Below are 25,352 nucleotides of genomic sequence, written 5' to 3' on the forward strand. Positions count from 1 at the left end.
CTTTCCATCCTCAGCTGTCTCAGCAAGAACAGGTTAAACTATAAAACAAATACAAATAAAGGAAGCGGGTACGATCTGTGGTGATATCAGAGCTAACTACTCTAATTTATATAAGAATTCATTATTACCTATATACAAGAAACTAATTTAGGAAAAATATATACAAGAAACTAGTAATTGACTTCACAGTCGCACATTTTTTATATTTATCATTTACGTTAAAAGAGGTCAAGAAATTCAAAGACTTCTGATTTTGACGAACACAAACATTGAAAACATATACCGCTCATGGATGCAGCAGAAAACCCAGAGAAGAAAACTAGTTCTATACTTCGTATTTTTCCCTTATATTCATGTCATTGCAATTAAAGTAATTTACATTGAATTGCAATATCAGTATGAAATCTACATATTAATCATTACATAGAGGAATGAATTATTAGAGTTGTGTTCAATAAAGAACCTTTACGTACATTAGTTACACTTGAATATAAATATACATGAGCTATCAGAAATTACTGTTCATTTTTCCTTGGAGACCGTCCCCGGAAGTTTAAAGGTTGGAGGCTTATCAACACCCTTTCTTGAGTACTCTCTCCATCGTCTAGCTGCTGCAGCAGCTCTTTTTGCTCTCTCTTTCACTTCTTCCTCTGCAACAACAATTTACAACATCATTTACACCTTATGAAATTTATTTTGATAGAAGGTAAACGAGGAACACTAGTTGTAATAGAAGGTAAATGGGATGAGGTTATTAAAAATGATTTTAGAAAGTCTCCACTGCCATTACCAACTCCTCCACTTCTTCTGGAAACTGCACAACACACCAGCTCTCTTAATATTCTATTTCAAAAACAGGGCAATTCTCCCTCTAAATTTCTCTAAAAATCAAAAACCTCTGTGTACATACTACATTTTCACTTCCAAAAATCAGTAAAAACATTTCTCCTTACATGTTCTCTCTAAAAGAATTATCCTCTAGTTTTTGTCTATAAAGAACAAACTAAATTTCTCTCTAGTTTCTCCCTAAAGAATAAGACCAATGTCTTCTATCTATTTTTTTTCCCCACTAATTTGTCTTTTATTTAATTTTTTTCTCAAAAAAAACGAGGAAAAAAAAAAAAAAAAAAAAAAAAAACAAATATAAAACCATATTTTCTCTGAAGTTTCTTTTGAAAACAAACTGAATTTTCTTCCAGTTATCTCGCATTAGGTTATTCTACCCCTTACGAACTAGCAGACCTCTTTTTCAGCTAAGCAGACAACTCAGATCAGTATTATTCTCCCTTATGCTACTCCATGGACAACCCCTCATGTTGATTGCCAATCTCACATCTTGTACAAAGGACTCATATGCTGAGTATTGCAGCATATATTCAGCAAAAATAACAGGAAAAAAATATATATATATATATAATCAAAGCAGACAAAAAATAACACCCAAGTTTTATGTGGTTCGATGAAAACAAGCCAGCATTCACTGGGTGTGATCCAATCTTTTTTACGATGACAAAACTGAGGATAACCAGACAAGCATACTAAAGACCAAATTTAATCCCAAAACAAAGCCTTGAAACCCTTGTAAACCCCTTTCGACTCTGGAATGAAAGAAGACTTATCACCTAACCCTGTTTTTGCTATTATAAAAGATCGTCCCCAACTTCCCAGTTATAATGTTTTACCTAGACCTAGCTTCCTAAGAAAAATTTTAACTCCTGTGGAAGCTAAGATTCCTCCAGTACCTTAAGATAAAAAAAACAATTCAGCAGCTGAGAAAATGACATTACCAAAAAAGTCTCTACCTGGGTTTTTATCACAGCCTCCTTGAACATTACCTGTGAGGATTAACTTACTGCAGTTGCAGCTCCTCATCTTCATCTAAGATTCTAATGCCCACACCATAGGATACTCCCATCAATTTTCTAAACTACGAAAGATTTATCAAGACCAAGCAAATACTTGCACTTCTATATGATCACTGCCTTTGAACACATCAGACAGCATTTTCCTCATTGTAAATATTCATAAAACTTGCCATCCCTTCTTCAATTCATTTCCTGATCATGTGATATCTCACATCAATGGCTTTTTTCCTGACATTAGACACTTGTTAACCAAGTGTATATAACTTTGACTATCAAAATAAAGCTCCAAGATTTTTGTGCTTTAATAAGACTTCTTTGACCAAACCTGTCAATCAGAAGGCCTCCATGGCAGCTAATTCATGATGCCATTTATTTTATGCAAGGAATATTGTCCACCTAATTATCTTGGCAATTATCATCGGACTCGTTTTGTGGAAACCGAGCTTACTGTCGTATGGCCCCTCTTAGTGCAATGCACAGCCTCCATTAATCATTGACATCTGTAATTCTTATTATTTCAGAGGATATCACAAAGAGACCCACCTTCAATGACAAGTTTTTGCAATGTCAATCTCATTATGTGCACCTGCAGTAGCTCTTGGTACTCAGAAAAGATGAGAAAAGGTAAATCGATTTATGAGGAAGCACCTTTTTACCATAAATTTGTACCAAGACTAGCTTCCCAAGTTATTCTCTAGTCATTGCTTCTCTTAGGTTGATAGAACTTGAGTTGGCAAATTTCTTTGAACAAAACTAGAGTCTGTAACTTTTGTTTTCATTTCTAGTTTAGATATGAAATTTCAGAAGTTAATGTTAGTTGATACCTCCTACTCATGGTTGAAGAAAGCAGAAGCTACACTCAAGGTTAATTGCGTAATCCTCTTCCACAAAGGTAAAAAGTTAAATTGACACATTGATTCACTCACCAAATTAGGTTTCAGGAATATATAAAAAGGGTTTCTAATTTTTACATGTTCTAATCTGATTTGATTCCCTATATCTTTTTATATATGCATACAAGTGTTGCTTGCAGTACACTTCAGATCTACCGAAGTGTCGATGGAGGACCACCAGAGCGATCAACATCAGTCTGGCCATGCAAAAATTAACTTTTCTTCTAAAATTAAAACACGAGAAACCCTACCGTCTGTATACTTCTATTTTCCCTATATATATACCATGTATATGCAAAGAATACATACAGTGAGCATTACTGTGAGTTCTAGTATGCATCATATTTTATTTTGCATTCTATCATTCTTAGAATTGGTGAGTGCGTTTCAGTGTGTTTATATCTATCACTAGAGACTACAAGTGAAGAGTTCAACATAATAATTAAATTTTCGGAGATCGAACCTGATGATTAAAGGTTGAGACTAATTCACTGGTGGAGAACTAGATTCGTGAGGAGTTAGGTCTGTAGACGAGCGAATTGTGTGCACCAGGAGTTTCTAGTTTGTGCCAAGGTGGTAACTAGGAGTTTCTTGGGTTTGGGGAAACATCTAGATTGTAATCCCTCTTTCTCATATTGGATTCAGTTTGCCTTGACTAGCATCAGTGGTTTTTCCCATCTCTGTTTTCCACGTAAAAGATCTTTGTTTTTTATCAGTTTATTGAATCTGCATGCATGAATGAATGATTGATTCATTTTTTTATTTTCTGGTATAAATTGAATTTAAAGTTCTGTTAAGTTAGTTAAAATTCTGTCCTTCCAACAACAAAAAAAATTGTATACAGTACTTCGTAAAATTTTCTCCACATTATAGAGGCTTATTTCAAGTCATCTCTGTCTAATTTATTTTTTTAAGAATGTCAGTTAAGATCTGAAGGCAATGAGATGCTTTTTAAGTTTGTTCTCAGTCAAATTTCACCAGAAACTCGAAATTTACAAGTAAATTATTTTCTCAATTAGAAAGTCCTTCACATGTATTACAATGCCGATTTCAAGAGAACGTAATATATAAAATAAAATTAAAAAAAAAATATTACAATGTAGCACAAGCACAAAAATGCAACAAAAACTTTGCAATTTTTAAAGAAAACCCAAATTCCAAGGCGGACCAATGGCTGGATTTCCAGCTAGCACTGTGATAAAACAGACTGTCTAACACACCATAAAAAATAAACTAAAACAGCACATATTGCTTCTGCCATGACTGAGGACCAAAAGACTTGTGGAAATTCATAATGTCAAAAATACTCAAAACATGTAGAAAAGATATCATGACGAAACCATGAGATGAAATCATCAGAGAACAAGGCATGTTCCCACGGTGCGGACACTGCTGATTCCGAAACCATATGTGACATTGTGAGAAAATTAGTTTAAGTATTTACAAATTTTCAGTGTCAAGTTATGTTGATCGAGTTATAATTTTATATTTAAGTTCAGTCTCAATCATGGAAGCCAAACAACAAGCATCTCTATACAATCGGATCCGATTTAGACATCACTTAGAACAGGTAGTATATGTGTCATCATTTTAAACAGCTAGTGTATGTGTGAGAGCACTTGTTACACCGAGTTGGGTTGAAAAAGGTTCTAGAAGACATGCTTAAAAATTCCAAAAATTAATTTTCAGAATTTTCCAACTGGTTGGTTTGGTAAGGTTTTAAGCTCCTGAGTATTTCCCAATTGGTTGAAAATTTGCCAACCGGTTGTTTTGCTCTCGGAAGTTCAGGTTTCTGAACTACTGAGAGTGTCCCAACAGGTTGGACATATTCCGCAAATTCATCTCAAAACTACTGAGTGTCCTTTTCAATCCCCAAAACTCTTGAGATGTCCAATAAAATTTTAACATCATTTTTCCATCTTTTATTTGGACTCTCTTGTCTATAAAAATTCCACTATTATCCTACTCTTTAATACCTAGAGATACACAAGGTTAATTCACCATTGAATAAGTTTTGAGTGAGTTTTCGTGAGTTTTATTTATTCGAGAGCATGCACTTATATACGAAAGTGTTTTAGGTGATTTCTTCAAGTGATCGACAGTTAGAGCTTATCTACAGATCATCTTATTCGATTAGAGAATCAATTTTTCCTTACATCTTCGCCATTGTGAGTGTACAGAAATCAATCCCTACAAGGGGACCAGATTATTCGCGGAGTGATCATATTCTTCCAGCAACCCGTCTGCAAGATATGAGAAGTAAGACCGGAATCTGTAACAACTGAATGTGCAGCTTCAGGAGTAACACTGAGGTGTTTAGTGACTAGATTTTGGCAGAGTGTAGTGGTTGTGAGACTCACAGACAGAGTGGTGTGCTTTGCTTCGATATAATGGAGTTTTTGCCCGAGACAGCTAGTCTCTATGGTTTTTCCTTGCTGAGGTTTTCCCCATTAAAAATCCTAGTGTCATCTCTTATTGCTTTATTTTACTACTTTATATTTATTGCTTTGCGTGGTTGAAATGTTATGTAATTTGTTGAAATTAAAATAATCTGAAAATAAATTAAAAGAGCAAGCTAGACCTATTATTCACCGCCCTCTACGTCATTCATATGAGATCAAACTTCCACACCACATCTACATTGCTCAACTCTCAGACATGGACGCAAGAGAGAGAGAGAGAAAGAGAGACACAGACAGACAGACAGAAATCTGCCAAACTGTAAAGAGCACCACAAGTTTTAGTTAAGGTTCAAGCAACTTTTATCTTGCCACAACAGGAACATTTGACTCTGTAATGAAGAACATATGCCTACAATGTATACAACAATGAACTATATAACTTTTAGAAAATTATTGAGAGAAAAATAAAGCACATAAATTTATACGAAATATGATATTTCAAGCATAAAAATGAAAAGTAAAAGCATGGAAAGACTGTTTTAATCTTTTCCAACATCAGTTCTCAGAACTGAGTAATTTCCTTTAATTAAATACCTCTTACCTGAATTTTGGTATTCTTGGGGCTTGCCCCAAAGGTTGCTCCAGTAGGATTCAGTTTTATCAGAATCTTTCTGCTTCATCATCCTCCATTTAGCTTGCGCCTATAACAATTTTAGAAGTTGTCATTGTTAAAACTAATTTTCAGATTTATATTAGTCAATGTCCATGCATGTCAAGAGACTCAAGACTATATCTATCATATAAAAGAAACAGAGCATCATTAAGAGTTCGCAATACAACAACAACAACAACAAGCCTTTTCCCCAACTCTTGGGGTCGGCTGCATGAATCCTATGTTTTCATTTGGCTATGTCTAAGGAAATAACCTCAGTCAAACCACAAGCTATCGTATCCTTCTTTACTAACTCTACCCATGTTAACTTTGGTCATCCTCTTCCCCTAGTAGACTCAATGTGGACTGTCATTCTTTCCTAATCGGCGCATCTAAAGGTGTTCTTTGCACATGTCCAAACCATCTTACAAGTTTTCTCTCATTTTATCTCCAATTTTTACTACTCCAACCATGTGGTCATTTCAAATTCTATCCTTTCTAGTTTTACCGCAAATTCATCTCAACATTCGCATTTCTGCCACACTCACTTTATGCATAAGTTGTTTTTCCTAGTTGCCCAAAATTCTTTACCATAAACTATGGCTATTCTAATAGCGGTTCGATAGAACATCTCTTCCAATCTTATGGGGATTTCTTATCACACAATATCCTAAATGCACTCCTATACTTAACACATCATGCCTTGATGCCTTGATTTTACGATTAACATCATCTCCAATTTCTCCTTCGTTATGAATAATTGAACCTAAACAACGAAAATTTTCACTTTATTGTAACTCTTGATTCTCAATCATCACTACACCCCCTTTTTTATTTCTAGATTTACTAAAGTTATGCTTCGAATTTTAGAGCTCGTTTTTTTTTTTTTTTTTTTTTTTTTTTGGTAAGTAAGAAGCAAATAAAAAGGCGTTCAAAAGGGGAATGCGTCCCAAGTACAAAAATGGAACTGGGGGCTAAGGCCCCAAAGAATCCAAGAAAATAATTAAATCATTGGAAGAGGAGCAAGAACTCCTCTTGACATAATTGAAAAGAGAGCGAATAATATAAAAAGTATCAGCGTCGCGTAAACGACTGCTTCCCTTCGAACATTCTGCTATTTTTCTCCTTCCAAATGCACCACCAAACGCAATGTAGGACAACTCTCCAGTAATCGTGTACATCACGACATCCTCTCCAAGCATGAATCAAATCCTTAGAAGAACGTGGCATTACCCAACGCATGCCAAACAACCCAAGAATAAGATTCCAACAGTCATGCACCACGGGGCAATGCATGAGGATATGATCAACTGACTCACCATTTTGCTTGCATAGGCAACACCAATTGACAAAACAATTTTTCCTTTTCCTCAAATTATCAATCGTCAATATCTTACCCCAAACAGCAGTCCATACAAAGAATGCCACCCTAGTTGGAGCCAGAGAACGCCAAATGGTCTTCCACGAAAAGTCAAAGCTATCAAAATTAGATAGACATAGGAACAAAGATCGCACTTCAAAGCGACCATGGGAAGAGGGAATCCATGTCAGATCGTCACTACCTCTGCCAACTCCTTCCTGCGGATACAACTGATCCAGGAAAACACAAACCTCGTTCAACTCCCAATCCTGAAAGGAACGTCGAAAGTGTACGTTCCACGTAATCCTACTACAATCAAGCCGATAACAGCCAGCTACATAGGCGTGTCTATCAACTGCAATACTATATAGTCTGGGAAATGTACGAGATAATGGCTAATCACCACACCAAAGATCTTCCCAAAAACGAACACATCTGCCATTCTCCTGTAATAAGAACTGAATCAAGATTGGTTAAAAGGAACCAGTCTTCTGATACCAAGACCACCCAACTTCATAGGCTTGCAAACTTGCTCCCATCTAACAAGGTGATACTTAAACTCTTCTCCCCTTTCGCCCCAAAGAAAATCCCTTTAAATTTTTTAAATACCCAAATAAGGAATAGGAAAAGAACTCACCCTACAACCAAAGACTACAGCTAAAGAAGAAATATCTAGAACATTCCCTACCGGGACAAGCATGCTCTTAACCACGTTGACCTTCAACCTGGAAACCGCCTGAAAACAAGCCAAGATACACCTCAAATATCTAAGTTGAGACACATCAGCATCACACCAGGGTATCGTCCGCAAAAAGTAAATGAGAAATCTCCACGTGATGGACTAAATCTCTTCCCACCTTGAAGCCCTTAATAAGACCAAGATCCTTTGCCCTTCGCATAAGTCTACTTAACCCTCCATAACAATAAGGAAAAAAAAAAAAAAAAGACGACAATGGATCTCCTTGTCTTAAACCCCAAGAACACCCAAAAAAACCAGCGGGAGATCCGTTCACAAGAACTGAGAACTTGACTAACGAGAGACATGTCTCAATCCATTTCCTCCATCTACTTCCAAACCCCATTCTTTGCAACAAATAAAGTATGAAATTCCAATTCACATGATCATATGCTTTCCCAATATCAAGTTTGCATAAAAATCCAGGAACACCACTACGCAACCTGGAATCCACACATTCTCCTGTAATAAGAACTGAATCAAGAATTTGCCGGCCTCCGACAAAAGCATTCTGGGAATCTGAGATAATCCCATCCATTACTTCCCTCATCTTTAGAGCAAGCACCTTAGCCATGAGTTTATAAATAGAACCCACTAAGCTAATTGATCTAAAATCCTTAATGTCAAAAGCGCCTCCCTTCTTAGAGATAAGGGCAATACATAAGGCATTTAGCGACTTTTCAAAGACGCCAGTAGCATGAAACTCCTGAAATGTACCCATCACCTCATTTTTCACTACTGCCCAACTTTCCATAAGAAAACGCATAGTAAACCCATCAAGTCCCGGAGCTTTGTCCCCGTTACAACTAGATAAAGCCTTTAGAACTTCGTCTTTAGTAAAAGGAATCTCAAGCCCATCTCTATCCAACTCAGAAATAGCCTCAAAATAGAGACCATCAAATTTGGGTCTCCAGGCTAACGGCTCGATGTAAAGCTTCTGATAAAAAGAAACGATCCCATTACGCACCTCTTCCTCCCTCCACAACTCCACACCGTCCATCCGAATTCGTCCTATGTGATTACTCCTTCTGTGAGCATTAGCTAATCTGTGAAAAAAATTTGTGTTACGATCTCCCTTTTTTAGCTAAAGAGCCCGGGATTTTTGTCGCCACAAAATCTCCTCCATACTAGCAATCTCAACAAGAACTGCTTGACAGGAAGCTCTCCTAGAACGTAGAGACTCCATTTCCTTGCCCGCCTCCTCAAGACGATCAATCTCGGAAAATTCAGCAAGGACTCTATTCTTCCTCCATTCAAGATTCCGAAAAACATCCTTATTCCACTTTTTAAGATCGAATTTGAGAGCTCTTAACTTCTTTGTTAACATAAAGCTGGGCGAACCTGTAACTATTGCTCCCTCCCACCAAGAACGGATATTCCCTTGGAAATCCTCCGCTCTCAGCCACATTCTCAAATCGAAACGGGGATCTTCGAGAACGCAAACCCCCACAATCCAAAACCAAAGGAACATGATTAGAGGTGACCCTTGCTAAAACCGCCTGAACGACATCCGGGAATTTCTCTTCCCACTCTCCAGAAATCAAAAATCGATCCAATCTTGAAAGAGTGACTGGATCCCTGCCATTTGACCACGTATAGGCTACACCTTCCATTGGTAAATCAATGAGAAAATGCTCATCAATAAAGTCAAAAAAGAATTTTAGAGCTCATTTAATGAAAAAAAAAAAAAAGTTACCCACATGGGTATTCAGTTTTATTTCTACTTGTCTTAAACCCTTTTAATTCTAAAGGTTCTCTCCAAACCTCAAATTTGGCATTAACTCCTCTAGTCTCATCAACTAAAACAATATCATCGCCAAATAGTATACACCATGGAATCCCATCTTAGATGTGTCTTGTTAGCTCATCAATAACAAAGGCAGAAAGGTATGGGCTTAAAGCTGACCCTTGATTGGAAATTCACTTGTTTCCCCTACAGGCATTCTAACTATAGTCACACAACCATCATACATGTCCTTTATTGCGTCAATGTAACCGTTTGCATCTCCTTGATTTTCTAAAACCCTCCATATTAGATCTCTAGGTATCCTATCATAAGCTTTCTCCTAATCAATAAACTCATATGGAGATCTCTCTCTTCTCTCTATATTTTTCCATTAGTCTCCTCAATAAGTAAATTGCCTCCATCGATGACCTTCCCGACATGAATCCAAATTGATTTTCCGACACTTCAGTCTCTTGCCTTAGGCATTAATCAATCTCTCCCGAAGTTTCATGGTATGACTCGTTAATTTAATACCGCAAAAATTACTACAACTTTGTATGTCACCTTTTTTTTTGCCTAAATGAGATGTTGGGCTTTCATTAAAATCGGAAATAAAGTACAGGAGATAAAGAGGGAGCATACAACTTTGTATGTCACCTTTATTTTCATATATAGGCATTAGAATACTTTTGCACCACTCATTAGGCATCCTCTTAGTTGTTATTATCTTATTAAACAATTTTGTTAACCAAGACAAACCAACTTCTCCTAGACGCTTCCAAACCTCAATAGGAACGTCATCGGGTCCTAAAGTCCTTCCCGACTTCATCTTCTTTAAGGTATTTCTAAACTCCCACTCCTTGACCTGATGAAAAAGTATCTTATCTTATATTCATCAAAGCCTAAGCTTCCTATACGGTTTTCATTTAGCAATTTCTCAAAATAATTTTTCCATCTTTCTTTAATTTCATCATCTTTTACTAAAACTTGTGAATCTTCATTCTTAATACATTTAACATAGCTAAAATCTCTAGTTTTCCTCTCCGTTAGTTTAGCATGTGTATATATATTCTTCTCCCCTTCTTTTGTGCCTAGTTTAGAATTATGAGATCGCAATGCATAGAGATAAAATATTCAAGATCAAAGCCTTCATAAAATTCAGTGCAAGTCCTCAATTTAATTCTTCTCAATAAATTTTTTTATTTTTTTATTTTTTTGTTTTCCTAGTTGAGACTCACACACACTGCCTCCACTGAGGTTCGAACCTCTGACCTCCCTTTGGAAAGTAGGAGCCTTGTACCGCTAGGCCACATGCCTACTGGTATTCTTCTCAATAATGGCTTCTTTAGGAAATTTTTCCTTCACTAATTCAAAAAGGAATGTAGCTGCTTATTCCTAATATGCTACTTGTGCCGAGCACAAGAATCACAGGTGTATCGTTGAAACATGATGAGCTGGTAGAATCTCAGTGATATAAGTAAGCAGCACTATGAGAAATCCATTACTACAACAAGAAGAAGCCTTTTTCCCAACTACTTGGGGTCAGCTACATGAATCCTATGTTTCCATTCCGCTCACTATGAGAAATTCATTGCAACCAGAAAATGAGGAATCATACAAACTAAAAAATTTGAGTTCCACTGAACTTTTCTGCTGCCAATTGCCGCAAGTAACCAATAGCCGGCTGAATCATTTTAAAAGCATGTGGAATTGTCCAAGCCAACTGAATCATTTTAAAAGCAAGTGGTTCTTCAGACAAAATTCGATTCAAACTAAAAAAATGAAATATCTAGAATATGTGGCTTAACAGCACGAATAATAGATAAAACTAAGGGATATGCTTAGAGAAAGCAGAACGTATAAGCAAAAAATGCATTGATACACCAAATACATTTTTGAAATATAAACAGAAGTAAAGAAGATGAATGAAAGAACAAAAATAAAAATGCAAATGAATACTCAATTCAAATCAACAAAGACTTTTCTAGCTATTTGGGGTTGGCTACATAAATCTTGTTTTGCCATTCCGCTATATCTAAGGCCATAAATTCAATCAATCACATACCGTCAATGTGACTTCACCATACATTGCCAAACCAATTTAATCAATTTTCTCTCATTTTATCTGCAATATGTTCTATTTCAACAGAACCAAACTTTTTTTATTTTTGTCTTCTCTTGTAGTGGCACGCATCCTCTCAACATTCCCCATTTCTGTCTTGGATCACTTTATGAATATAATGTTTATTAGACACCCAATGATGTAGATGAATATGGGTATGTGTGTGTGTTAAATTTAAAGTTCTTACCAGGACTTTAGCTTGTCTCTTTTCCCATCGAGAGCTTGCCTGTCACATTGGATGTACTTCCATTAAAATGCAATCAACCATAAAATTATAAAAGGATTAGGAGGAAGCTACCAGTTCAACTATCTTTATCTGAAGAATTGTGAAGCTCAAGAATCATCATAACAAACATAAAGCCCTCTTAAAAAGGATTGTTCAAGTTTTTCATAATATGTGCTACTGTCAATTGATAATTGCTACAATTGCAGCACATATTCATTGACTTAGAAGCTAAAATTAATAAACTTCAAATTAACCACAGCCTTTTTGACATGTATTATATATATTATAATGCACTGTTAACCACCATCTACTCTAAAAGCTTAAGCTGCTAGAGAGGGTGTAACTTTAATATTTAAATCCTTCAACACGCCCCCTCAAGTGTGGCCATCTTTTGGTCCAACACGTCTTTCAATTTTAATTATCTGGGTAACTGAGGTTTGAACATAGAATCTTGCCTGCTCTGATACCATGTTAATTACCATCTACCTTAAAAGCTTAAGCTGTTGAGGGTGTAACTTTAATATTTAAATCCTTCAACATGCACGATGTAAATCAACACTGACGAACTAAAGAAGACGATCTCAACCATAAATCTATAAGCAGAAATTTTTTGAGTAAAGTTACTATTTAAAGAAATACCATAGAAGTGTTGAAGGAAAAATAAATAAACTTTCATGTAGTTACACCAGACAAGTTTAAAGCAGCTGATATAAGAGGTTCGCCTATTTTATCTTTTAAAACCTCACACATTTATCTGCTTCACACCCATACACAACCACAAGACCAATGGCAGCAATATTTTTCAGGCACAAAAAAATTTACCTAGATGACTGTCTTAACTTTACAACACAATTCATTTGTACGAAAGAAGTTTATTCATCTAATTGTGGATCAAAATTTTGTACTAAGCCCAAGCTGCAACTTCTGCTCTGGAGATTCACAAGGGCAAAGGGCAAAAGTAGGATGAGCAAACAACTAAGCTACTAAACTCGTGAACAAATTAAAAAAAGACGTATTACCGATCTGAAAACATCTGCAGCTGCAGATCCCATTCCTGAGAGCATCAGTCCGACCTGATCATCATTGACAAAAGAATATATAATTAGATATTTTTTATTTAGAATGAATGTGACAATGGAAACAAAAATAATCATGAACAGTCCCAAAGCATATATATATGTCTGTTAAACAAAAGAAAAGACATCTGCACATTTCTCACAAGAAAACCTTCGAAAGATATCCTATAAGAAATGATTTCAGAGATTGTTATCTATATCCTGGCAAAATTCTTTCTACAGATGGTATTAGCAGGAAAAATTCATCCACTAAGTTTCAAAGGATGCAACTCCCAAAGTTAAATTCTAAATTTTAAATCAAGCAGCCAGAGAAACCCAACAAAAAAATCGACTCTATATTAGTTTGAAATATTAGCAAAGTAATACTCCTCCATTCAGACTGAGTTGTTCATTAACGTCATCAACAGAACCCCTACTAACCCTTCATGTTAGACTTTATAACTCAAAATGGTTATAACAATAAAAAGCAATATACAAGCTAGAGAAGTATGTTCCTATTACTATTAGCACTCTCCCTGACTGGAAATCCACCTCCCTTGGTCCTCTCAGCAACAAAACCATGCCAGACAAATACAAGTTCTAGCAAGGTCCTGCAACTGACTTAGTGTGCTAATATCATACACAACATTTTGTTCTTAAAAATAACTATGTTTGATGTTCAAATCTCCTGTATGCTAGCATGCAAAACTTTTTTATCATTGAACAGCTGGAATAGACTAGCCTGGTCGAGGAAAACAGGGCATGTTAACCATTTTTTTTTTTTTTTTTTTTTTGTTTTGTAGTATGTTTCTTTCTGCGGGATTGTAGGCTAACCCTCCCCAGAAAATGACCCTTCACTAATTCCTGGTTGATACTCCATAAAAATTGAAGTTAGGCAACTACAAACCGACGAATTGACAAGTTATTAAGAAATTCAACGTAATGACATCACATCCATCAGATAAAGATAATAAATATAAAGTTGAAAGAAAGCAACTAAGTAATGACCATGTGCCTTACATTTACTCGTTCTACCCTCCGCATTTCATCTTCAAGCAAAGATAGTTGTGCAGCAGAAGTCCAATGGATGCAATCAACCGGACTGAGACGAAGAAGCATTAGTAATCTGTCTTTAAAAACTAATTAATCTTACTTAGCATACAACAAACACTATTATCATTTACTTGTTTGTATGTCTTGTTTTATGAAGATATACAGCTGTGAGAATATATCAGATTCGATAAAGGTCAAGTAACAGTTGTAGTAAAATGTAAATATTTTGGCGGCTCTGACAAAGGCACGAGTCATTTAAAAAGGCACGATGAAAACATTTAAGACAAGGAAATGCAGATATTATAACCCAAATGCAAATAGGCACAACCACAACAGGTGGTTTAACAAATTTTATTTTGATCCTCACCATGCACAATTGGAACTGGTTGACAACGTTGTTAGAGCTCAACAACCTTTTATTTTTTTCTCAAAAACATGATTTTGAAAAGTCTTATACGGCGACCGTGATGTTTCCAAATAAATCTATAAATACTGTGAAAAGAGAAGTGATAAGAAAATTTCGAGTGAAAAAAGATTTGTTAAAAAATATACGGAGTATTTTGCAAAATATCAACGTGTTATTTGTTTGACTCTAACTTGTGTCTTGTTTGACTCTGGACGTTATATAGAAGAAAATTGGAATTCAAATAAAATAATTATAACTTTTGTTGCATGCCAGTTCCAAACTACAGTGATGACATAGCAATGATTATAAAGAACCACTTTCAAATTGGGGTAATTAATAAAATGGCACAATTAGTTTAGATAATGCAAGTTACAATGACATAGGTAAGGCTAATCTTATTACATGGCCTAAACAAGCTCTTAGTGGTAAATTATTTCGGGTGTGTTGTTGCACCCACATTTTCAACTTAGTTGTACAGGATAGACGGGCAACAAGTAGCCATTCTATTGAAAAATTAGACTCACTATAAAAAAATATTAATTCATAAAGAAAAAGAGACATCCACAATACAAATTGGCTCATGAAGTGTATGATTTGTACCCAAAGAAAAATGAAATTGACATACCGCATAGTTGGAGCTCCCTGGTACTCTTTTGAACAGTGTGTTTAACATGCAATCTTGAGAGATGCTCCCAACCCTTACTAAAGATGATTGGTATGTTATTGAAGTTACTAGAGATTTCTTATATGTCTTTGATTATGCAACTCATGAATTTTCTAAAAAATATACATATCACCTAATATCTTGTTAGATAATTGAAACACTAGATCTAGTATCCATACTTGCCTAAGACAATACAATTGAATGCAACCATTGACCCAATGTTCACCAAATTCTATTAAATATTTTCTTAACATACCTGAAACCTTTGGGATTACTATATTTTTAGATCCTAGGAATCAATTTGAAGATTTAAAGTTTTGGTTGGTTTTTATCATCAAAACACAGATGATATTAACAGAAATATAAGAAGTTTAAAACATTTATTAATTCGATAATATCATTTTCAAAATGCTTCAGGTGACGTGAGGCCTATCCAACGCCGATCTCAACAATCTTTCTAGAACAAGGACAAAATTATTAATAAAGCGATAAACATTTTCAAAAAAGAGCAAACCAGATTCGTCTTCTTCTAGTAGTGATTACAACAAAATGTAGGTTTAAACTAAACAGCCATTAGAAGATGGCGACGAAGGGTTTGATATATTGGCGTGGTGGAAAAGACAGTAACTTAGAAGTCTTGTATTTTCTGCCCTGGCCAGTGCTATAGCAACCGTTCTTGTCTAAAAAGCATCAAAGACATATCTTAGTGCAAGTAATAGAGTGACCAGCAACCACCGTTCAAGATTGCAACAAGAAACAGTGGAAGAACTCGTGCACAGGCAACTGTGAACTAGCTGATAATAGACTGTAACAGGAGGAAAGGGATAGAGAGCTTGCTGAAAAACTAGAGGGTGTATTGTTGAATAGACGAGCATGGTCAGAGAAAACTCCCGAGAAGTGACGAATAAATAACGTATTTGGAAAAAGAATGTATAATTTTATTTATTTAATTTTTTTTTTTTCATAGAGAAGTGCAAATGATTGACAGATGAATAGATGCTGATTGAAACTAGTCTGGATGTAGCCATTCTGTAGTGATGCAGTTCCTCACCCCTGTGAAATGGAATTCTTTATTGATTCATATTTACCCAACTAAATTCTCCACTCTTCATTTATTTTTTTACTTCAATTATATACTAGTGTACTATGTATATAATCATACTAGCTCATATTTGAGTCTCTCCTCAGGGGTTGTCTCGAAATATTTGCGCGAGGATAAGAATTGCCAAAATTCAACAGGTTTTCTCTAAAATAGATTCCAAAGTATTAAACGACAAAGACTGATTATTCTTGCAATTCAATTCAAGCCCCATTAGAATCATATTACCACAAAATGAACAGAATATAGAGAAAGATTCTACCCTTTCTGTGCTTAAGTTTGTAGGCTCTACAACTAACATGACAAAGTCTACAGCATACCTTACGCGAGGAATGCTTTATAGAAATTTCTACAGCAGACCCCCGCGCGAGGACTTTCTAAAGCATACCCTATCTCGTTTGGCTAGCATAGTCAAATGTTTTATGCAAAATCTACAGCATACCCCTATGTTTGTAAAAATTGATATGAGGACTTTCTAGAGGATTAAAAGGATGGTTACATCATACGTTTGATCAACGCAAAACTCAACACCATACCCCTATGCAAGGAATGTCTTAACAAAAAATTTCAAAAGATAAATGTGGTCAAGAAAAATGAGAATCTTGAGATATAATGGACAAAATGCAGTAAAAAGTTAAGATAGAAATACATTCTCTAAGAAAGTCCCCAATCAGACATCTGCTTGCACACGAAGTACAAAGTCTTGAAAAATAAGATTAGAATTGGATTTTCACAAAGCCAGACAAGGACGGGAGTGAATATCTGTAATTTTTTTCTAAAAAAAAAAGGAAGCAACCTAACAAAATCCACAGAAAAAAATTTTAAAAAAAAAATTTACTTGCATTTTATACTATATCCATGAAACAGAAACTTACCAACTATCAATTGCTTGTTGAACTTTATCACGGTTTCCAGACTGGCTATATACCCTGGCTCTTCCAAAGTCTTCCTCGATACGAAATACATCTGGGGCCACATTGGCACAGTTTTTGCAACCTGTGAAAAAATATAGAGATACTGTAATTCCAATATCCCCATAACTCAGATATTGCTAAAACAGATGTCATTATAACTTCTATTTTGTTTTTTGTGTTTTTGATAAGTCAGTATAACTTCTATTTATCCACAGCAGGTACTACGTTTCTGGTTCAATATTAATTCTGAATAAAAATATAAGAATAGCATTACAAGTAAGGACATCTTAATCATGCAAAACAAATACACACAGAAACAGGGGTATATGTGCCTGTCATCAGAAAAAGTAAATATCCAAAGCCTTCCCACCTATCAGAAAATATCACTGACCTGCCTGAGGTATTATCCCCGACATCCTCTGTTATTGGATTCGGCATCATTTCTCATAAAGTTTCGACTTTTTGGTGGATATAAGTATTTCAGAGTCTAAATTTTAGGAGAACTATACAGTGAAATAACAATTGACATATTTTCAGAAATTTCCAGGGTAGCTGTCTGATATGTACAACATAAAAATCAACAGAACACTTCACATTCCAACTAGAACTGAAATCTCCAGACAATTGTATGTGCAAACTCCACCATACCTATGCAGCTAAACTCATCAACAAAAGCATGATCCTTTGAGCAGGAATCATCCAAGAAAGGATTTATTGCTGTCAGAGCATACCCATGAATTTCATCATAAACCATGCGCTGCACAGGATCGCTGAGAACCTACAGTGCAATAGTACATTTATAGTACATTTATAAAATTATGTATTCAGATCTTAAAGCATTCTAGTTCAAAGTGGAAACTCACTGCATAAACCTCATTGATGAACATGCAGAAATTTGTGGTATCCGGATCATTGCCACTCAAATCTGGATGGCAAGCTTTCATGCAATTATAATAGGCTTTCTTAATCTGCTCCGGTGTGGCATCTGGAAGCTGGTACATATATGAGGCGGCGATGGAATTATTAAACATCAACAAGGAAAAAGATGAAGAAAAACACTATTATAAGGGAAAGGGAATTTGAGCCTTAAGAATGAAGTAAAAAAATTGAAACATTGCAGGCAACCACTAGCACATATGGGCATTTACATAATGACTTTCAAAGTAAGTTTCTTCTGATGGAATACTACTGAAGACCAAGTCCTTTGAACAGTCATTCCATCCACTATGACAAAAATTTGTTCTAATAATGGAAACAAAAATATATGCATTAAAACTGCGTAACATGACTTTATCATGTATAATTCAAACACAAAAAATCCAAGAATATCATGGATAATGTACACAGTTCCCTAATCATTTACATGATTCCATATTATTCTAAATTAAGAAAGACAACACAATCACCTTGGTTGAACATACGCTTTCGTTCTCCCAAATCCATCACTCAGTTATCTCAAGTATACACAATGTTAATGTTACATTTTACATAAGGGTATCTTTCTCGCACATTTTCAAATGATTATCCAATTCAGTCTTCAATCCTAAATTATTTCTGACACAGTAATATCGGGATTTGGAATTCTAGCTAGATATCAATTCATTAAAAGGCAGACATAGAAATTCAGGAAGAGAAGTAATTAAAATACTCTGATTTGGATTAACCTAATATAAAAAATGGCATTGTTAGCATTTCTAATCAACGATGGCATCAACAATATCTACATCTATTCTGAAAATTTACTGAACCGAGTCAACATTGCTTGCAGTGCCTCGAATGGGCTAGACTTGTGTCACTCCATTCACTAAAAGCAGAATATCGGGTGGCAGTACCACCGACAAGAAGAAAAAAGGCTTGACCAAATGATACCACTTGTAACTCCAATAGAATCCTGATGCCCTCTTGCAAGCCTCTCATGGCAAACTTCATCTAATTAGTAAAATGTCAAGGGAGCCCGGAGTCGCACCCAAAAATGTAGCCCTCAACTTCTACTCAAAGAACATAGTCATAAAAATATACTTACTCACCTATAACGTAAGAATCCATCACATAAAAAGAACATAAAACTATATTTTTAATTACTTACAATGTAGGACCTTGGATATTTATTCAAGCCAACTGAAACACTAAATATGACAAGAAAAGGGAAAATTGATAAAACTTTACAGCAATTACTATTACAAATTGGTGTAGGATAAAAAAATAAAAAATAAAAAATTTCTGTAATTGCTCTAAAGAATGTATAATGAATCAAAAAATCCAAAAAGAACTAGGTTGTCCCCAGGAGGAAAAAAAAAAAAAAAAAAAAAAAAAAAAAAAAAAAAAAAAAAAAAAAAAAAACTACCTATAATACTCAACAGCACCTGAACAAAACTTATGGGAACTATATATCAATTTTAATTTCTTTACCAAGTAAGGTTTAGAATAAATCCCAACAGGACAGCTAGGTTGGCTAGAATCTCAAGGTGATAACCAAGAGGTCTCAGGTTCAACTCCTCCTGGGCTTACCTGATACATGTAGCTTTTGGGTGGTTGCATCTATCCGAAGGGAATAGTCCTACTCCAACCGGAGTGGGGACACCCTCGTTGTAAAATAAATAAATATATATGTATGCGTGTATATATATATATATATAGAGAGAGAGAGAGAGAGAGAGATTTAGTTTAACAAGTATTGTATCCATCATAGAAATTACTAAACTAATAGTGAAGTGCTAAAATCTTTTTTGGAGTGAATGATCCTTCTCCTTCTAATACTTAACTAACAAGTTTGCAATGGCTTCACAACTGCATCAAAGGATATAAAGATTGGGTCGTATCAAAATAACATTTAAAACTACTATTATACCAAATTACTGTCACTGTTATTGGAAGTAATATACTAATAGTGAAGTGTTTTAATTTCTTTTGACTCTTGAGTTCCCCTTCTACCGTCTGCAAGCATGTTTGCTGTGCCTTAATGACTGCATGAAAGGTTTTCAAGACTGCCGTATAAAAATGTCATTTACGGTATAGGGTTGAGAATAGTGAGACGCGATAGCAAGTAAGATGGTGGAGAAAAGAACAAACTTCGCACAACTACATGTACTACATAGAGGCCATGGCCTACCCCTGCGATTTTATGAATTTCTTAAAATTAATTAGGGTCACTGGCATTGATGCCACATAACTCACACAATATGCATTAATATTCCTTTTAATATTTACATCCCATCCCAGTGGCATTGATGCCACATAAGTCACACAATATGCATAAATATTCCTTTTAATGTTACATCCCATCCCAGAAAACCTTCTCACACCCCAACCACAGACACAGAGATGTTCAGCTACTGAAAATACAACCCCCCCCCCCCCCCCAACAAACACACACACACACACACAGAGTGTTAAGAAACAGCTGTTTAGAGTGTGACATCTATACATTGATATTTTTATTTAGACCAGTTCCAGATTGAATATCGGATACGAGATCAGGAAACAGCTGGTGATTGGAGAATAGCTGATAGGAAACATAAAGAAAACAAACATTACCTAAATATGGAAAGACCTTATTTAACAAAAGTGTTGGGAAACCCCATCCTCAGAGTCTCAATTCAAATGGCATATGTCAATATTTTATTTCATTAAATCAACAACTCATATCCAAGGAATTTCCCTTAACCATGCGTGTTATTTGTTTTCAAAAAATGCTTCCCACTTCCAATTTCTTCTCCTATTCCCATTTCCCAGACTATTACCTATGATTAAAACCAAAATTGTTCATTCAACACATTCTTGATCTTTTGTTTTAAAAACCTTAACGGAGGTGCACTAGTTTGAGGGAATTCTTCAAATTAGTCATGAAATTTAACTACATATCAGTTTAGAGACCATTAGTACGTGTATAACACAAGATATGCCATACAATACAATATTGCAAAACTGAAACGCCATAGAAGTTAATTAGATTTCACATCTCACAGTCACATACCTTGCCCATAAAACATATAAGAAAAGGAGAAAGCCGCAAACATCTGAAGTGTCAGACAACCGGAAAATGTATCATCATTATTCAATCACCATATGAAGTCCATAAAATCATGAAAATATGTTTGTTAGAAAACCAGTCCACACTTGATTTGGCAACATAAGGTGCAATGAACCATCCAACTTACTACAGCCAAAACAAGGCACATGCAACTCTGTGCTATAAATTTTGATACTGCTGCTCAAAATACAGCAAAACGGGAGGTTGCGAGTCTGTTTGGTGTAGTCTTCTAAAAGCAGTTCTCAAGAACTCGGAAAACAGTTCTGTTTTCTGAGAACTATAAAATACTGTTCTCTAAAAACAATTTTCAGAAAATTGCCAACCAAACAAATTTTTGTACTGTTTTCTGATCTTTAGTTCTCTGAAAATATAAAACAATTCTAAGAAAACAAAATTAAATAGGCCCTACAATTCTTATTTCCCTATTTTGGTTGCTGGAAGTGACTGTAGGCAGTGCAGGATGCTATCTATTCCAATAACTTTCCTAGACCTATGAAAAACAAGGACACTAATATGGATGTCAGATACAATATCCTGTAACGATACCAATAGTTTAATGTGAATTGTGACAGATGTTAAACCAAAAACCATGATAAATGAATATTTATGGTGTGATATGCAAGAAGCATAATTGCTACAGAACAGTAGAGCTACTTCTAACCAACATCACTCACTAGGAAATAATATTTTCCAATTCTGTTTGATGACAATTGCAAAGTTTTTAAGGCCTCGGAAACCATAGACCTTTAACAAAGGATATAATCCAAAAGAGGCAAAACCGGAACCCCATATTGGGTGTAAGTAAACAGATTAAATCCACTAACAAATCCAATTCGATAATTAGACACATCAACTTTAGCCTAGTTATATCAAAAAAAAACTTTAGACTAGTTAGAATCCAAATGTTGACAGTCAGACATCCAGTCCGATGATCGATCCTATCCAATAAGAAATGATAGATCGCTTTAGAAATAAATTTTTCTGAAGTGAGTTTTATGAAATTAAATTAAAATTTTAATAGCATAATGGCTTTACTAAATTATTAACCATAAAAAATGTATAGATATGAATCTCTTTCATGTATTTCAATTAAATATATACACATAATGAGCAAATAATTAATATAAATAAATTATTTTTTCTACCAGATCAGATCATTATTTCTATTAATTAACTGATCAGTCAAATTAACAGATCACAAATCTTTCACTAAATCTGGATTGTCGTATCTGATTCAAATAAAATCCGATCCATTAACAAACATAATCACATACTACTTACTAGGGGAACAAGTTTTACCCGCCAAAAAAAAAAAAAAACTATTGATACTCCGATATATTTAAACTCCTTTTAATAAAAAGTCAAGTATGTAATTTTCTCACATAACCAGTTCAACCATAAGAATAGGCCTAAGCATTACCTAAGTTGGAATGTTGCCGTAAATGATTAGCTAGCTTGATATCACAATACATCATTCTTTATTATTGAAAGCAAACGAAAAATTTCAAGAATGGGGCATAATTTCTATCCTTTAAGTAGTTCTCACATTTTCCCGAATTAAGAATACCATCATGAGATACAACAGTACACTAATCATATATCTAGTTTGGCTGCCTTAGAATTAGAACTCCAACCACAACATCAGACCCTCCAAGCTAAAAAAAAAAATGAGCAAGCCAATTTCAAAATAAAACTCCTACAAAACAATATTCCACAAGCCAGACTTCACCTCATTCCTCATTGTAAAGAAAAATTGGCAACTCAAAACACAAAAGATTTATTCACATAACAAACACAAATTTAAACCGACCTGATGCGCGTAACAAACACAATTTTCGCCATCTACATGTAACAAACGCAAATTTTGCCAGCTACACACACAAACAAAAGTTATATATGTACACATACATATATATGTGTGTGTGTGTATGCATGTGTATTTATGCATGTATATATTTATGTATGCTTGACAGCCTTGACTTGGATCAACTCAACTCAACATAGCCTTTTCTCAAACTACTTGGGGTCGACCACATAGCCTCACTACCGAAGACCATAGCCTCACTCAAAGGAAATGTTAACTACATATCCTTCCAGACTAACTCTTAAATCTTGATCTTCCGCTTCACTTAGCATTACCCTCTATATGGTCACTCTCCCTAACTGGTGCACTTTGTACATGTTCAAATTATCCAAATCGATCTTCTCTTAATTTGTCTCCAATTGATGGTACTTCAACCATTTCATGAATATGCTCATTTCTAATTTCATGAATATGTAATTCGGAGAGAATATTGTGCACAAATCATCAATACTTATATATATATATATATATATATATATATATATATATATATATCATTCTACCCAAAAAAAAAAAAAAAAAAAAACAACAGTACAAAATATAAAGAACATACAGCGATAAAATCAGACATTTCAATTAGAAGAGAATCAACAAAGGCAGAAAAATTGATGCAGTACCAAACCCAGAACACCATAATAGTCATCAGCAATTGCCTCCGACTGCGCAACCTTGACTCTGCCGAAGCCTCTCCGCCTTCCACCATGGCCCACCACACCCCAACTCACACTGCTGTTGGCTGACAAGCACCATCTGCTTCTTGAGCAGAAACTCTGTGATGGGTTTTGGAATTTGAGAGCGTCTGTGCACACTGGAGACAGTAATTGGGCCATTAAAGCATGCAACAAAAAAGAATCAATATGGCATGTAGGTTTTTGAGTCCGTGAAACACGGAGAGAGAGAGGAGAAGGTATAAATGAAAAGAATTAGAGATTTTTTGGGGTTTAATTAAAAATACTTAAAATTTTGAGGAGGGAAAAATCAGTGTGGAAATAGGGGGATGATGAGATGGCAAGCTTAAGGCCATGTGTTTTCCAAGAATCTAGATTCTAGGCCAACAACTACGAATGAATCTGAGTCTGGCTCGTGCCAAGGGATGGTTTGCTAGAATGTGGCCACGTGTCGCCTCGTGCATAATGTATACTTGCACGCTTCCTGCAATTTTTTTGTCAACACTAATACTAGTTAGTCGATTTCTTTAGCAAGAATAAAGGCGTGATTGATGGTCCCTATTGTTGTTTTTCAGAAGAGAATTTGAGCTCCTTGGATAGGACGACCTGAACGTTAGAATTTTAATAATTTTTTTTTAAGATTAATTGTATTAAACTTTTATTTTTGGGTTGGTTGCAGATAACTTCTTTTACCATTCATTTTTGCATTTATCAACGGCCATTTAAAAAGTGTGTATGTAAATGGTTGTTTTTCTTGTCATGAAAAATAATAAAAATAATTTGCATCTAATTCATCGTAGGCTTATAGCCTTATAGGTTACAAAGCTATGAATGTTAGTTAGTTATACATAGTTTTCTTAAATGATCATTTTTCCTTTATGATTAGATTTTTCTAAAATAACCATTCAATTTTGCATTTTATGATGTGGAATGGTTAAATGCCACCTTTTGGATTCAGCTGAAAATTTGGTATCCTAAAAGCATTCATGCTTTCCCTACCCCCTAGGGAAAGGTCCTTCCTTTCTGGTCCGATTGTGGGCGAGGAGAGATTCAAACCCCCGACACCGTGGTTCATAGTCACGTGCTTTAATTCTCTGAGTTATGGGCCACATCCTGTCTTCACTGAATATGTTCCCAGACTATCCTTAAAAAATAAACATTTCCTCTCCCTAGTCATTTTGGATTAAAAAGATGTAAAAGCAATTTTCTTTTTAAGCAATGAAATTGTTGAAGAATAATTTGTTAAGGGATAATTTCGTCTGAAAAATTCCCTCAGACAATTACTTAAATGGACATCAGTTAAAAATACACCCTTGAAATAGTTGAGGTGAATTTTTTGTCAAAAATATTCATAAAGAGTTTTTCGTAACTAACTAATAGTCTAGGGGGATTTTTTGCAATTCGCCCTTATTAGTGTGTGTGTGTGTGTGTATATATATATATATATTTTCCTAGCAACAACAACAAGCCGAACAGAACTTACATAACACCATATACAACCAAAACACCGAACCACATCAAAGCTACACAAGAAGAGGAACCAAACCAACAAATCCCTAGACACACCACCTGAAACCACACCAAAACTCAAGGCTAAGCTTTGAGGAGCCCGAAGAA

The 25,352-nt window shown here is 35.1% G+C and overlaps 1 protein-coding gene across 1 annotated transcript; it reads right to left on the minus strand.

The window, feature by feature from the left end:
- Positions 1-309: 309 nt before the first annotated feature.
- Positions 310-24,119, minus strand: LOC132311231 (chaperone protein dnaJ C76, chloroplastic). Its single transcript, XM_059809057.1, has 9 exons — positions 23,685-24,119; positions 18,037-18,165; positions 17,822-17,951; positions 17,135-17,255; positions 14,058-14,139; positions 13,002-13,055; positions 11,944-11,982; positions 5,762-5,861; positions 310-650 (listed from the first exon to the last, which is right to left on the minus strand). Exons 1-9 carry the CDS (start codon positions 23,895-23,897, stop codon positions 523-525), a joined length of 996 nt encoding a protein of 331 aa, XP_059665040.1. The 5' UTR covers positions 23,898-24,119; the 3' UTR covers positions 310-522.
- Positions 24,120-25,352: the final 1,233 nt, after the last annotated feature.

Source organism: Cornus florida, unplaced genomic scaffold (genome assembly GCF_030987335.1).
Source record: "Cornus florida cultivar Cherokee Brave unplaced genomic scaffold, ASM3098733v1 CherokeeBrave_3.0.0_Hap2_Chr06, whole genome shotgun sequence".
Lineage (NCBI taxonomy): Eukaryota > Viridiplantae > Streptophyta > Magnoliopsida > Cornales > Cornaceae > Cornus > Cornus florida.